This window comes from Solanum tuberosum, unplaced genomic scaffold, assembly GCF_000226075.1.
Source record: "Solanum tuberosum cultivar DM 1-3 516 R44 unplaced genomic scaffold, SolTub_3.0 scf00284, whole genome shotgun sequence".
NCBI classification, from domain to species: domain Eukaryota; kingdom Viridiplantae; phylum Streptophyta; class Magnoliopsida; order Solanales; family Solanaceae; genus Solanum; species Solanum tuberosum.
Window position 1 is genome coordinate 452,759 of NW_006239212.1, and position 13,459 is coordinate 466,217.

Here is a 13,459-nt window from a genome sequence, read left to right on the forward strand (position 1 = left end):
CATTCTTACAAACAAAGTAGGTCATTCGAGCTCGATTGTAGTATAACATGTTCATTGAAAATCAATAAAGATTGGGATGGAATGTTGATCTCTTCCACCTTAGTCAAATGTTTTAAGTTTAAACTCTTGATACCAAAATGAATTATGTTAAAGAATGATTTTTTGAAATAAATTTGAATTAGTCAAAACCTCGATAAGAATATTGAATAAAGTGTGGAAAGAAAAACAAATATGCCCACTGGAATTATTACTGTACAAATATGTCCGACCAAAGGACCTCTCAACGTCTTTGTTTTTTTTATAAATATAAATAACCGCGTTGATGTTTTCCTTTTTTTATATACACAGTATCAGTTGGGGAGCTCTTATCTTGTGAGTGAACATCACCCTTCCACTATCTCTCTCTCTTTCATATGTGTCACTGTCTTTCTCTGCTTTGTAGTAACACTTTCAACACTCACCAGAGAAACTAATTACTACTGTACAAACATCCTTTGTCTTCTATTGGTCCGGAGTTTCAAGAATTTCATTTCTGGGTATCATGATAAGTCACTTTCCTCTTTACTCTGCCTAAAATCCGGTGAAGTTTTCATCTTCTTGAAACACCCTTTTCAAGAAAGTGCTCTGTTCTTTGTCCTGTTTGATTAACTGTTCAAGAAAGTAAGAAAAATAAAGTTAGTGATTCTTTTTTTTTTTTTTTTTGATCATGAAAAAGGTTGTCTTTTTATGATATTCAAGAAATTAGTTAAGGGTTTTGAGAATTTCTTGAAGTTTGATTTATGATCAAGGAGGGAAAGGGGGATTTTGTTGTTTGGGGTTCTTGAGTTTGGTCTTTCTTCTCTTGCTCTGCCGATTTCTTGGAATTTTGGGTTTGTCTTGATATTTGAGAGAAAGGAGAATTATGGAGTTGCTGTGGTTTATCAAGAACCAGCAGTGAAGTGTAGGTAAGGTAGTTTTGTATGTTTACTGGTTTTCCTTTTCTTCTGAAATTTGATTTTTCACTTGTTTCTTGAATGCCAAAATATGTAATCAATTAGGTGCCTTTGTTCTCATTCTCAGTTTTTTCAGTAATGGTCAAGGGGTTTCTATGTTATGGATGGGGTCACTATCTTTTTGTTGTGTAGGGTTGGTTGCTGCTCAGCATAGTCTTTTCAATATCTTTTTTGACAGGCAAAGTTAGAGGAAGCTGCAATTGAGCTTTGAGGGCTCAAAGAAAAATGGCTTACCAGAGAAAGGGATCTGATCTGCAGCCGCAGAGGCGTATTCTGCGGACGCAGACTGCTGGTAATTTAGGGGAGTCAATGATGGACAGTGAAGTAGTGCCATCATCTTTAAGTGAAATTGCACCCATTCTTCGTGTTGCCAATGAGGTCGAGTCCAGCAACCCCAGGGTAGCTTATCTATGTAAGTGATATCTGCCAACTTTTGGTGCTGAAGAACATGAACATAGATTTTTGCTCATATTTGTTTATCATGTATATTTGTCAAAAATTTTGTTCTTAAAATATGTGGCGTATTCTGCGGACGCAGACTGCTGGTAATTTAGGGGAGTCAATGATGGACAGTGAAGTAGTGCCATCATCTTTAAGTGAAATTGCACCCATTCTTCGTGTTGCCAATGAGGTCGAGTCCAGCAACCCCAGGGTAGCTTATCTATGTAAGTGATATCTGCCAACTTTTGGTGCTGAAGAACATGAACATAGATTTTTGCTCATATTTGTTTATCATGTATATTTGTCAAAATTTTTGTTCTTAAAATATGTTAGAATTTGGCATGTAGTTTGAAATGTATGTATGGCCAAGCACACTACAGAAACTTGAGTCAATGGGAGGTTCTCTGCATTGTGTTTTTACAAATTTAGCTGTCTTTTCACTCTGCTCCTTTTGTGAGCAACTGTGAGAAATGTGGTAGAGGTGACAGGTAGGTTGAACAACTTATTTTAATATATTAAGATAAAGTTGTTCTCATGGGCTTAAAAAGGAAGTCAAGAATAACCTTTTGCCTATAATATAATATAATATAATTGAAGCTAACTATCATAATAAATACTGGATTAATCCATTTCCTGGCCGCATGATAAACTGAATGGTCAAGCTAATAGTTAGTTATCTTCTTTGTTTAATTAACATAACTCTGCTGCTCAGTAATTAGCATCTTTAGGATGCCTTTACCCTCCAATGCAACCAAAGTTCCTCTTTCCTTTGCTTTTAGTAGTGGTGGAGGATATGATACCCTGCAGATTGTGCAACTTTCTGATGCAGTTTGTCTCCTGCAATCAAATCAGGTCGATTCTATGCCTTTGAAAAAGCTCACCGGTTAGATCCAACATCAAGTGGACGTGGAGTTCGCCAGTTCAAAACTTCCCTTCTTCAACGGTTAGAAAAGGTAAACTGTTTTATACCACCACTATTGATATGCCTGCCATGGTATATGTTTAATATGGTGATGTTTCAACTTAATATTTTTTGTGTGCCGGTATTAGTCAATCATATTGGTGTGATTTAGATTTCTGTGCAGCTTTATTCTTATACTATATGGAGGGAAAAAGTGGAGAGATAGCAGTCTCCATATGCAAAGTCAGTAGCACATAAGCATATTAGTAGAACCATATGTGAACACAAAATGGAGCAATCTTTCTTGGCTTTTCCAGATGATCAAGAAAACCTTATTCCATGTGTGGTATTTAATGTAGTCACGTTCAATAGGTACAACACCTTTAACGTAAGTTATAGTTGAAGGAATAGGTAGATTAAAAGAAGATTGAGAATTGGTGATAGTGAGGAAGAAGAGATATTGAAAGCCATGAGAAGCTGTAAGTGTTTAGCCTAAGGTTACTCGCGACAAATATTTAATCTAGAAACTGTCTCCATAGTTGATTCAATTGGGTGATCATTGGACATCTGCTCATGCTATCATCCAAACTTCAGTCTTAGACATGAACAATTGGGTTGTCCACTAAAATCTTTGATCCAGTATTTTTGGTGTTTATTTGGCTTCTGTTCGTTAGATCCTACAAGTATATGCAACTTAGTACCCTGTTAGTACCCTATTTTCTCTGTGCTTCCATCACTTTTAGGGGTTCTAAAATATCAATGTGTACATTGAGGAACTTTGTTTATTTTCACATTTTGCAGGAAAATGAAACGACCCTAGCTGGAAGGACAAAAAGTGATGCTCGTGAAATGCAGAGTTTCTACCAGCATTACTATAGGAAGTATATTCAGGCTTTGCAGAATGCTGCTGATAAAGCTGATCGGTATATTCAAGGCATACTGAGGCTGCCTATTTTACTTTGCTGTTAGATTTTCTTCATGCTGATTCTGTTTGGCCGTTTCTCTTTGTGCTTTCTTTTAGTGCACGACTTACAAAAGCATACCAAACAGCTGCTGTTCTTTTTGAGGTCTTGAAAGCTGTTAACCTGACAGAAGCTGTGGAAGTGTCTGACGAGGTAGACTAGCATTTGCAAATATGTTTTTCCAATCTATTCAAGTTGCTATAGGTATATAGGGCTCCCAATAACCTCTTTGCCAATAAGAGATATTGTTGTTAGAAGTGGATGTGTTGTGTATATGCCTCAGCTCCTTGTCTATCATCCTGGCTATCCTCTATTTTATATGCATTTCACATGTAGATTTTGGAAGCTCATACAAAGGTTGCCGAGAAGACTGAGATACTAGTTCCGTATAATATACTTCCACTTGATCCTGATAGTTCAAATCAAGCAATTATGAGATATCCCGAGGTTGGGTTCTAGTCCCTTTTCGTGTTTTCTAGACTTTACTTTGATGATGCTTCTGTCATATGCTTTTTCTTACATTTTTCATAGATTCAAGCTACTGTCACTGCTCTTCGCAATACAAGAGGTCTTCCATGGCCAAAAAACCATAAGAAGAAAGTTGATGAAGATATTCTGGACTGGCTTCAAGCTATGTTTGGTTTTCAGGTGCAGTTTTCTACGATATTCTGGGAACACACATCAGATGAGTTATGTAAACATTATGAGTTACTGTGTTTCTCAATGTTATTTTGTAATTGGAATTGACAAGCAGAAAGATAATGTGGCGAATCAGCGGGAGCATCTGATTCTGTTGTTGGCAAATGTTCACATCCGACAATTTCCAAAGCTTGATCAACAACCAAAGGTTATTATTTGTCATCTATTTCATATGAAATAGCACTTTTTATCTCTTTGTTTTTGTTTCTGACTTTGACATCCACATCACTCTCACTAGCTGGATGACCTGGCACTTACTGATGTTATGAAGAAACTTTTCAAAAACTACAAAAAATGGTGCAAGTATCTTGGTCGCAAGAGCAGTCTTTGGTGAGCTAATCTCCTTTTTTATCAATCAGTTGATATTGAGTTGTTTACTAGTACTGGCAGCTTTGTTAATTGATAGCCATGCAGTGGCAAGCTAAGTTGCTCGGACTCTTCACTTTTGGTGCCGCGCCAATGTTGATGTGGCGTGGCTGTCGTATCCATACCGGATTTGGTTAACCGATTTTGGGTTCTTTGACCAAAATCGACAGAGAAATTTGGGACAAATACCTATGATTTCCATAATTTAAAAAAAAAAGCTACGGTGGAACTATAGAAAATGGATAACCTTGTATAGAGAAATTTCTAATTCAGTCCTTTACCTTTTATCTACGTATGGTATTCTCATCAATATTTTCTCTTTGGACTACCTTGTATGTTTTCCACATAATGTCTCATAATTTGACATATAACTCTTTTAGATATTTGAATTATATTTAGCCGAATCCCTGCACGGCCGCACCTGTATCCGTACCCTCAAATCTTAAAGTTTAGATTATGAATGATCCGACATTTATATCTACACCCGTATTGGACACCCGCGCCCGAGTCCAAGTAACTTAGGTTGCAAGTATTATCGTCTACTGGCATGCTGTTATGGACAGTGGTCAAGTTGGGATCTTAAGTAGGTTGGGCAGTTCTAATTGCAATCAATTAACACCAATTATTAATGGAAAGTGAAAACATGAAAAGGTAATAAAAAGTCAAGTGGAGATGGTCAACTCTTGGAGACAAGGCTAACTTTGGTGTTTAATTGATGGGACAGAGAAGAAAGTAAGACCAATTTTGTTTTTATAAAGACTATCGTCATACCAGATTTATTGGGAGCTCACTTAGTAGTATACCTTAATGCATACTTTTCTTCTGATGAAAATCTGAATTTCTTCTATCGTTCCACTCTCAATTGAGACTGGTATGACAAATATCCTTCAAACTATAGCCCTGCCTGTGACTTCTAAATTTTGTCCAGTCTATTAGTTTCACTAATTTTACCTATTTTTGCTTGCAGGCTGCCAACTATCCAGCAAGAAGTGCAACAGCGGAAATTACTATACATGGGTCTTTATCTTCTTATATGGGGAGAAGCTGCAAATTTAAGATTCATGCCTGAGTGCCTATGCTATATTTATCATCATGTATGGAGTAATTGTTTGTATCTTTAAGTGTTTGCCTGTACCTGATTGTGTCAGTTTCTGTTATTTTGTTTTTAGGTTCTAGAACTTGATTTATCTGTTACATCGTGTTATTACTTCTCCGAGACATTGAATCATAATTTCTTTTGGACATCTGTCACAAGTATCTAATTAATCATCATCTCTTACTCAATAGAATATCCAAGGTTGCTAAGTGTATAATAAAAAGAGATCGTGTTACTCATTAATTTTGAAAAGTAGCCATTTTGAGAACTGACACTCGTATCATTATTGAACTTGGCATTTGAATGTTCAAAAATTCAAAATTGTGAGTTCTGTCAGTTAACTTATTTTAGAGAAGTGTTTATTAGTTGAAAGTTAATAGCGATTCTTACAAAATATGTATTTACCCTTATATTGATATTGTATACATATCATTATATACGTAAAAGAGGAGCATCAGACTTGGAATCAGTCGTCATATCTTTATCTTTCATGTCAAAAGACTTCTCCATGAGTGCAGTTTCCGTACTTTCTTATAAGTGTCAAGCTGTTATTTATGAAACTGACTTCATATATCTTATGTTGTTTAGTTTCAGACTTGTTTACCCTATCTGCTGCTTTTACATTTTAGGTTTTCCAGTACATTTACTAGTTGCAAATCTTGATTCAGATGGCATTTGAACTTTACGGTATGCTGGCCGGAAGTGTTAGTCCCATGACAGGCGAAACTATAAAACCTGCTTATGGTGGTTCAGATGAGGCTTTCTTGAGGAAAGTAGTGACTCCCATCTATAACACTATAGCGAAGGTATTTCTCCTGCACTGCAACCCAAAGCAACTAAATTTCTTCTTTTGAGAGCACACCTTTATTTTATTTTACTTTTCTGCCTGAACAAACAGGAAGCTAAAAGGAGCAAAGTAAAGTCAAAACATTCTCAGTGGAGAAACTATGATGATTTAAATGAGTATTTCTGGTATATTCTTTTACTTTATCTGAATCTCCATTCTCTTTTGTAATGTACACTGATGATTTGCATGGCATTGCAGGTCAGTCAATTGCTTCAGGCTGGGCTGGCCAATGCGTGCTGATGCTGATTTCTTCCATCTTCCTCCTGAAGAACTGGCTGATGTAAGTAATATCACCTATTATTTGTCCTTCAGTGTGCTTTCCATTTTCCTTGCAAGAGCTCCTACTATGTGATGATTTTCACACAAACAAAATATCTTCCTATTTTAGGTACTTTTAACTGTCGTAACTGTTAAAAGTGTTTTCTTAGTGAAATTGTTTTATGCCAAAGAGAGAAACTACCTCATCAACAAAAGGTTGGTATGCATGTTCTGTTTCAACCTTGTCTACCTCCACTTAATTGTCTATAGGCTCAGTTCTCTTCTCCCATCAGTGCAGGCTCAATCATCAGCTAGATAATTATCACCCGGTGTTTCCATCCCTCATATAACACTCTCCACCATTATCATATATTCATGACATGTCCTACCTGTTGATTTTCTATCACATTAGATTTTCCTTAATGTTTCCATAACGATGAGGACAAAGTCAACAAACTGTGTATCTAAAGTTAAGCATAATTTTGACAAATATGCTCACGTTATAATCACTGTAGGTAAAGTTCCTAACATGAAATTGCTAAAGAGAAAATGCATAAATTGATCTAGTCAACATGAATATAGGGAGATAATGGATATTGTCTTTGATATTTTCAAACCTAAAGAAGGGGGCACATTAGAACATCCGGAAATTCAGGGAATGTGTGATATTAACCCCTTCATATATGCCTTTGAAAAATGTTATGGTTCTGGTCTGCTATGAATATCTTTAGAGGTTATATAGCACAGGGCCAGTTGTTGTCAAGTAAAGCGCCTGGAGTTCCAGTGTCCTTGAAAACAATGACCTCAAGTCAGACCTTATATGTAATAGTAACCCCTTCAAAGATCGTCTTTTTGATCTAGTGCCAATTGAATTTTCTTTTTCCTCCATTGCATATCTATTAGGACCAAAGACCGACTGACAATGGGTAAATAACTGATATAAAACTTTACTGGGGAGGTGTCGAGAAGATGATAGCTTCGATGATGGCTTCGCGCCTGACAGTAGGCTGTAAAGATAAATCATCGCCTAGAACATAAAAGACAAAGAAGTAAACTAATTTCACCAGAGGTACAGCATGACCAGACTAGATTTTATTTGTCTGTGGTTTTATTCTTGGTGACTAATAGTAAAGAGAAAGAAGTGCTTAAAAAGGGATAATACTAGGTACAAATTATTATATCTTCTCCATTCATGATAAGCTGTAAAGGTATTACTTGTATTCATGAAGTATAAACCAATGTCATCATGTGTGAAGATAGCTAGATAATAAGGAGTTGGCTATTCATTCAGATACTACATTCAGGAAGGTCTTTCTTGAAAGCTGGTTATGATGATAGAGGAAAACCCTTCAACAACATTAAGTATATATTGGGGGGTAGATTCAGTGCTTAAGTAGAAATTTTGTGTAATTTTAGGCATAAGATTAAGGTATCAAACCGTCATAGTGTTGCATGCGGTCCAGTAAACTAGATGAACCCATAGAGCATCGATGAGCTATCAAACATAAAATTAACTAAATTATTTTTCTCTTAGAGGTGGTACATGAGCTTTTCTCTAACATATAATAGCTTGGTCATCTACGAGGAAGTATGCATGACCATTTACACCTGTGTTTGGCAAAAGATATGCTGCTTGTTCTTTATGTGGGAGAACATCTGAACAGTGGTATATATTATTGATTTGGTCATGGTAATGGAGTTTGGCATGATTTCAGTTTTGAGATGATGGAATTTCATTACTTTCTGTTTGCTATTTTTCCCAGTGTTTTACTGTTGAGATTTCATGTAATATCTTTAATCATGTCTTTTGTAATATTGAGTGTTGTTGAAGAGTTCCACATTGGCCTTTTATGAGATGGTGGTTTCTTTATATGGCTCTGGCAATCCTCACCTCTTGAGCTAGCTTTTGGGGTTGAGTTAGGTCCAAGATCCATTTCTTTATATGCTATTAGAGCATAACCCATCCCAATTCTCGTTTCTCAATATTGGGCCCCCATATTAAAAATTGCCCAAGCTCCATATGTCCACACCTGGCCTGAAGGTCTGTGTGTGTTGAAGAGTCCCACATTGGGCTCTTATGGGATGGGTGTTCTTTTTATTTGGCTGGGGCAATCCTCACCTCTTGAACAAACTTTTGGGGTTGAGTTAGGGCCAAGGTCCATTTCTTTACAAGTGCTATTTGAAACAACTAATCTGTTACAATCAAGTGTTGCACATTTAATGTAAATATTGATCATATTCAGGCAAATGAAGCAATCAAAAGGAACCATTGGATGGGGAAAATCAATTTTGTCGAGACACGCTCGTTTTGGCACATCTTTAGGAGTTTTGATAGGATGTGGGGCTTTTTTATTTTATGCTTACAGGTTAGTCTCCCTTTTTCCTTTGTTTTAATATCTTTTCTTTTATTTTCTCATTATTTGTTTGGCATGTAGAGTGTCTTCTGATGCTGGTTTACCTTGTTTACTGAAGGCAATGATCATTATTGCATGGAATGGATCTGGCCATCTTGGTTCTATTTTTGAAGGAGACGTGTTCAAGAGAGTGATGAGCATTTTCATAACAGCCGCCATACTGAAGCTTGCTCAAGGTGAGGATTAATTTTTGCCTAAGACTGGCTAGATTATAATTTAATATTCTTTTAGCTGTTGTTAGTTTCCTCATTTTTTACAATGTTGCTTCTGACAATGTGAAAGTAAATCACTTGGAGGGCATTCGATGGAAGTTGTATGATCCTATCAATATGAAATGTCATATCTCATGATGTGGGGAAGTACTCAACTAGTTTCTGTTTTCAACTGACTTGATGAATATTGTTAAATGAAAAGTTTCTCTAGATCAGTTACATTGAGAAGGCCCTCACTGTTTTGTAATGAAAAAAATGCTCCAACTTGTTTAAACCAATTGTATAACATTGTTAAATGAAAAGTTTCTCAAGATCAGTTACTTTGAGCAGGCCCTCACTGTTTTGTGATAAAAAAAAACATGTTTAAACCAATTGTATAACATTGTTAAATGAACAGTTTATCAAGATCTGTTACATTAAGAAAGCCACCACTGTTTTGTGTTAAGAAAATGCTCCAATTTGTTTAAATCAATTGCATAACGGCAGGACTCTTTTATTCGTAGCATTCTCCCGTGTTTGAGACCAATGGTTAGCACTCGAGATGACTGATCAAAGAGTTTATGAGAAGATTGAAACCTTAAATGAACATGCAATAAGAGAGGCTTGATGTCATCAAAGGCAGAACTGAAATTTTGAGTTTATGGGTTGTGAATTCTAGAAAATGCAGTTTATTGGGTTCTTTATAATTTTTTATGCATACTAAGTATATCTTTTTAAGCTTAATGTTTGAGCCAAACCTATAGGGTTTTGCCTAAACTATAGACATAGCTCTGGGCTCTGGCTCCCCCCTGGATGTCATCATGCTGAGGGATTAAACATGAGTAACATGACTAGTTCCTATGCTTCTAAATTTGAACGTCCACCAATTATTTGTCATATACCTGCAAGTAATGTTGGAACTTTTTAATCTTAGCTAATAGCTAATATCAACAATCAATTATTGATCACATTGGTTAAATATAATTTAACTGATCACAGACTTTGTTGTTCATAACTAATAACTTAAATAAACTAGTGACATTTCAGTGATGTCTACATCTGTCCTGATTTTCTTTGGATTGCTTATATGAGGAAAACACATGTTTCGTTGGGAGTTTATTGGCCTGAATGTCTAAGATATCTCCTTTTTAAAGAAAGAAAATCTGGATAGGTTTCTGAAGAAAAACTTGGATACGTGCTTTAAGTTTTGCAAAGGATGAGAAGCCTCTAGGGATTTTATTGTGAATCAAGCCCTATTATTCATATACTTCGTCTTTATCTGTTTTAAAAAATCATTATAACTATGATTATTTTGTTGGCAATGCTATCTTGTGTATGCAGCGGTTCTGGATATAATCATGAGCTGGAAATCGAGACACAGCATGTCATTCTATGTCAAGCTAAGATATGTGTTTAAAGCTGTTGCAGCAGCAGCATGGGTGGTAGTGTTGCCAGTAACTTATGCATATAGCTGGAAAAATCCTCCAGAATTTGCACAGACTATTAAAAACTGGTTTGGAAATGGTTCAAGTTCGCCTTCTCTATTCATTATAGCAGTTCTTTTTTACCTGTCACCAAACATGCTATCTGCATTGCTGTTTGTTTTCCCTTTCATCCGCCGTTTTCTTGAGAGGTCAGATTACAAGATTGCGAGTTTGGTAATGTGGTGGTCCCAGGTATGCAAACATCTTTATTATTTTAGCTTATTTTTCAGTCTATTTCAAGTTTTTGAGTTCCCTTCTTTGGATATATTCCCTTTCTTCTGGGTGGTCTTTGATCTCATACTTCTAATATAATCTTTATTACAGCCTCGGCTTTATGTTGGAAGAGGCATGCATGAGGATGCATTTTCTCTTTTCAAGTAAGCTACTGCATTGATATTATATAAAAACAACTTTCATTTTGTTCTGCTATTCTTTATGATTGATTATTTTATTGATTGTAATGCTGTTCTTTCCAGATACACACTATTTTGGGTTCTCCTCCTGGCTGCAAAATTGGCATTCAGTTTTTACGTAGAGGTGCTCCCTCATTTCTATTCTGTCATTATGCTCGTTTGACTGCTCTTAATGGGATTTCTATTTTTTCTACTATTTGCTTTGATAGCAAAATACTATTAGAGAACACATGCGTAGATGGAAAAATTCCAAGTATTTAGTTTTTAGAGTTTGTGTATTTTCATCTTACTTTTGAAAGTAATGCAAATAATACCTAACTTCAACATTTACGTGCAAAAACAGTACCTAATTCTAACAGTGTGTCAATTGTTAGAATTAAAAAAAACAACATGCATCTTGCACATGAAGATCTAAAAAAATTCACGTATTTATCCGTTATTGTGTTATAAATTTCATTTGAAGTACTTAAGATTAGTTTTTATTTTTTAATATTATGATAAAATTCATTTCTTCTCTTTTTACGTTTTTATATAGATAATAAGTAAACTTCTATCTCAATTAATTCAGGGTTCTTTAATTTTATTTAAATTTTAAATACTCAGGAAATAAAATATCTCATGCCTGTAAAACTTTTATGTGCTATTTAAACACTGGTATAGTGAAATGAGAAAAGAAAAATCCACCAAGACTAGCTGTTTTACTTCTAAATGTCATGTTGGGCTTCTTTTTGTTTGGCTAATCCTGTTACTTTTTGTCATAAAATGCCACAGAAGTTCTATAAACATGAGATTGTCTTTTGTCTCTTGGGTATTAGAATTAAAGTTTCTGTCACGCCCCGAGCTACCACCGAGACGCGGACACGGGACCTAGGACCACGAGTGATCCCAAGCTAATCCTGCTGGCATAATCTGAGCATACTATAATTAACATGAATAAAAAGAACTGATGCGGAAGCTAAAATCATAAATAAAGAAAAGATGGGGAATACCCATATACTATAATTGAGAGAGTTTAATACAAAAGATATTAACTCATACTAGGCTGAAACTAACTATGTTTGAAAGTAAGCCTCTAAACTGACTAGAAATGTTGGGACATGCCCCAACTAGATCTAGCAAAACTGAAACTAAAAACTGAAAGCAGTAAGGATATCACGTCATTAGATGTGGTGCGCACTACACACCCATGAAAATGAATCTACCTAGTGCGGATTTTCAGACATCCTAGGACACTTAAACCTAGGGCTCTGATACCAAGTTTTTCACACCCTGAGGCTACCCCCGAGACGTGGACACGGGACCTAGGATCACGAGTAACCCCAAGCTAACCCTGCTAGCTTAATCATAAGCATACTAAAGATAAACTGAAGAATAAAACTGTGTGGAAGCTAAATCATAAGAGAAACTGAAAATGATGGGGAATACCCATATACTATAAGAATATATGAAAGCTGAGATTTTAATACAAAAGAGAAATCAAACTCTAAAACTAAAGCTGAAACTAACTATGTTTGAAATAAGACTCTAAACTGACTAGAAATGTTGGGACATGCCCCAACTAGATCTAGCAAAACTGAAACTGAAAACTGAAAGCAGTAAGGATATCATGTCTCTGGTCCTCGGAGGATGAGGACTCACCACTACTAATCTGCTGAGCTGAAAATCGGAAAACGATCTAAGTGCAATCTGGATGTTGAGAGTCTAAGTGCAATCTGGATGCTGAGAGTCTGAACCTACATCACAAGAAGAGGTAGTGCAAAATATGCATCAGTACTGAAAGGTACCGAGTATGAGGATGGAGTGTTGCTGAAATACATATATAACTGACCAAGCAAAAAGCAATGACATATATATGGATATGATAGAATGTCGAAAAATACTAAACATGACTGATATGTATGTAATGACCAACTATGACATGCTGAAACTGAATACTAAACATGGTCAATGCAAATGGAGTCTGACTGATTTGTGGGAGCTACTAATCACCGATAATAAAACCACACGAGCTGAATGTGGAGTCCGATGTATACGCCCCATCGAGAGGACCCAATATACCCTGCTAGAGGTATGAAGGCATGCTGGCCTGATCACTAATCTGTTGCCCATGGAAAGGACTTACAACCTACTTGGCTAGTAGTTCTGGGACTATTTGGGTACGCTAAACCCCAGTCCAACTCGGTATTATGCTACTCCCAATGAATTTAGTAGTAAACTGATTATGACTGATTTTCTGTAATTGTTCTGGATAGCTCAAAACTAGACATGCAAACTGAACGCAACAATTTAAACTGACATTGATGCATAATACTGAGGCATGTATAACTGATTTGTGATAAAGTCTGACCTAACACATGTAATTCAAGAACTAAAGAAATACATAGCTAGGGTTCTG

At 36.0% G+C, this 13,459-nt stretch overlaps 1 protein-coding gene across 5 annotated transcripts in view; it reads left to right on the forward strand.

The window, feature by feature from the left end:
• Positions 1-357: 357 nt before the first annotated feature.
• The window catches only part of LOC102595703 (callose synthase 2), a 31,080-nt gene continuing 17,978 nt past the window's right edge, over positions 358-13,459 (forward strand). Inside the window, exons 1-19 of one of the 5 annotated variants that reach the window (XM_015314276.1) lie at positions 358-949; positions 1,171-1,284; positions 1,538-1,657; positions 2,286-2,386; positions 3,136-3,257; positions 3,356-3,449; positions 3,633-3,743; positions 3,828-3,944; positions 4,051-4,143; positions 4,234-4,325; positions 5,329-5,455; positions 6,126-6,263; positions 6,356-6,429; positions 6,503-6,584; positions 8,806-8,928; positions 9,035-9,152; positions 10,509-10,843; positions 10,976-11,028; positions 11,128-11,188. In XM_015314276.1, the coding sequence (XP_015169762.1) occupies positions 1,218-1,284; positions 1,538-1,657; positions 2,286-2,386; positions 3,136-3,257; positions 3,356-3,449; positions 3,633-3,743; positions 3,828-3,944; positions 4,051-4,143; positions 4,234-4,325; positions 5,329-5,455; positions 6,126-6,263; positions 6,356-6,429; positions 6,503-6,584; positions 8,806-8,928; positions 9,035-9,152; positions 10,509-10,843; positions 10,976-11,028; positions 11,128-11,188 (2,028 nt within the window). In that variant the 5' untranslated portion in view covers positions 358-949; positions 1,171-1,217. Of the gene's footprint in view, positions 950-1,124; positions 1,405-1,537; positions 1,658-2,285; positions 2,387-3,135; positions 3,258-3,355; positions 3,450-3,632; positions 3,744-3,827; positions 3,945-4,050; positions 4,144-4,233; positions 4,326-5,328; positions 5,456-6,125; positions 6,264-6,355; positions 6,430-6,502; positions 6,585-8,805; positions 8,929-9,034; positions 9,153-10,508; positions 10,844-10,975; positions 11,029-11,127; positions 11,189-13,459 lie in introns of all 5 variants that reach the window. The other 4 variants (XM_015314275.1, XM_006359092.2, XM_015314277.1 and 1 more) reach the window with 4 other exon arrangements.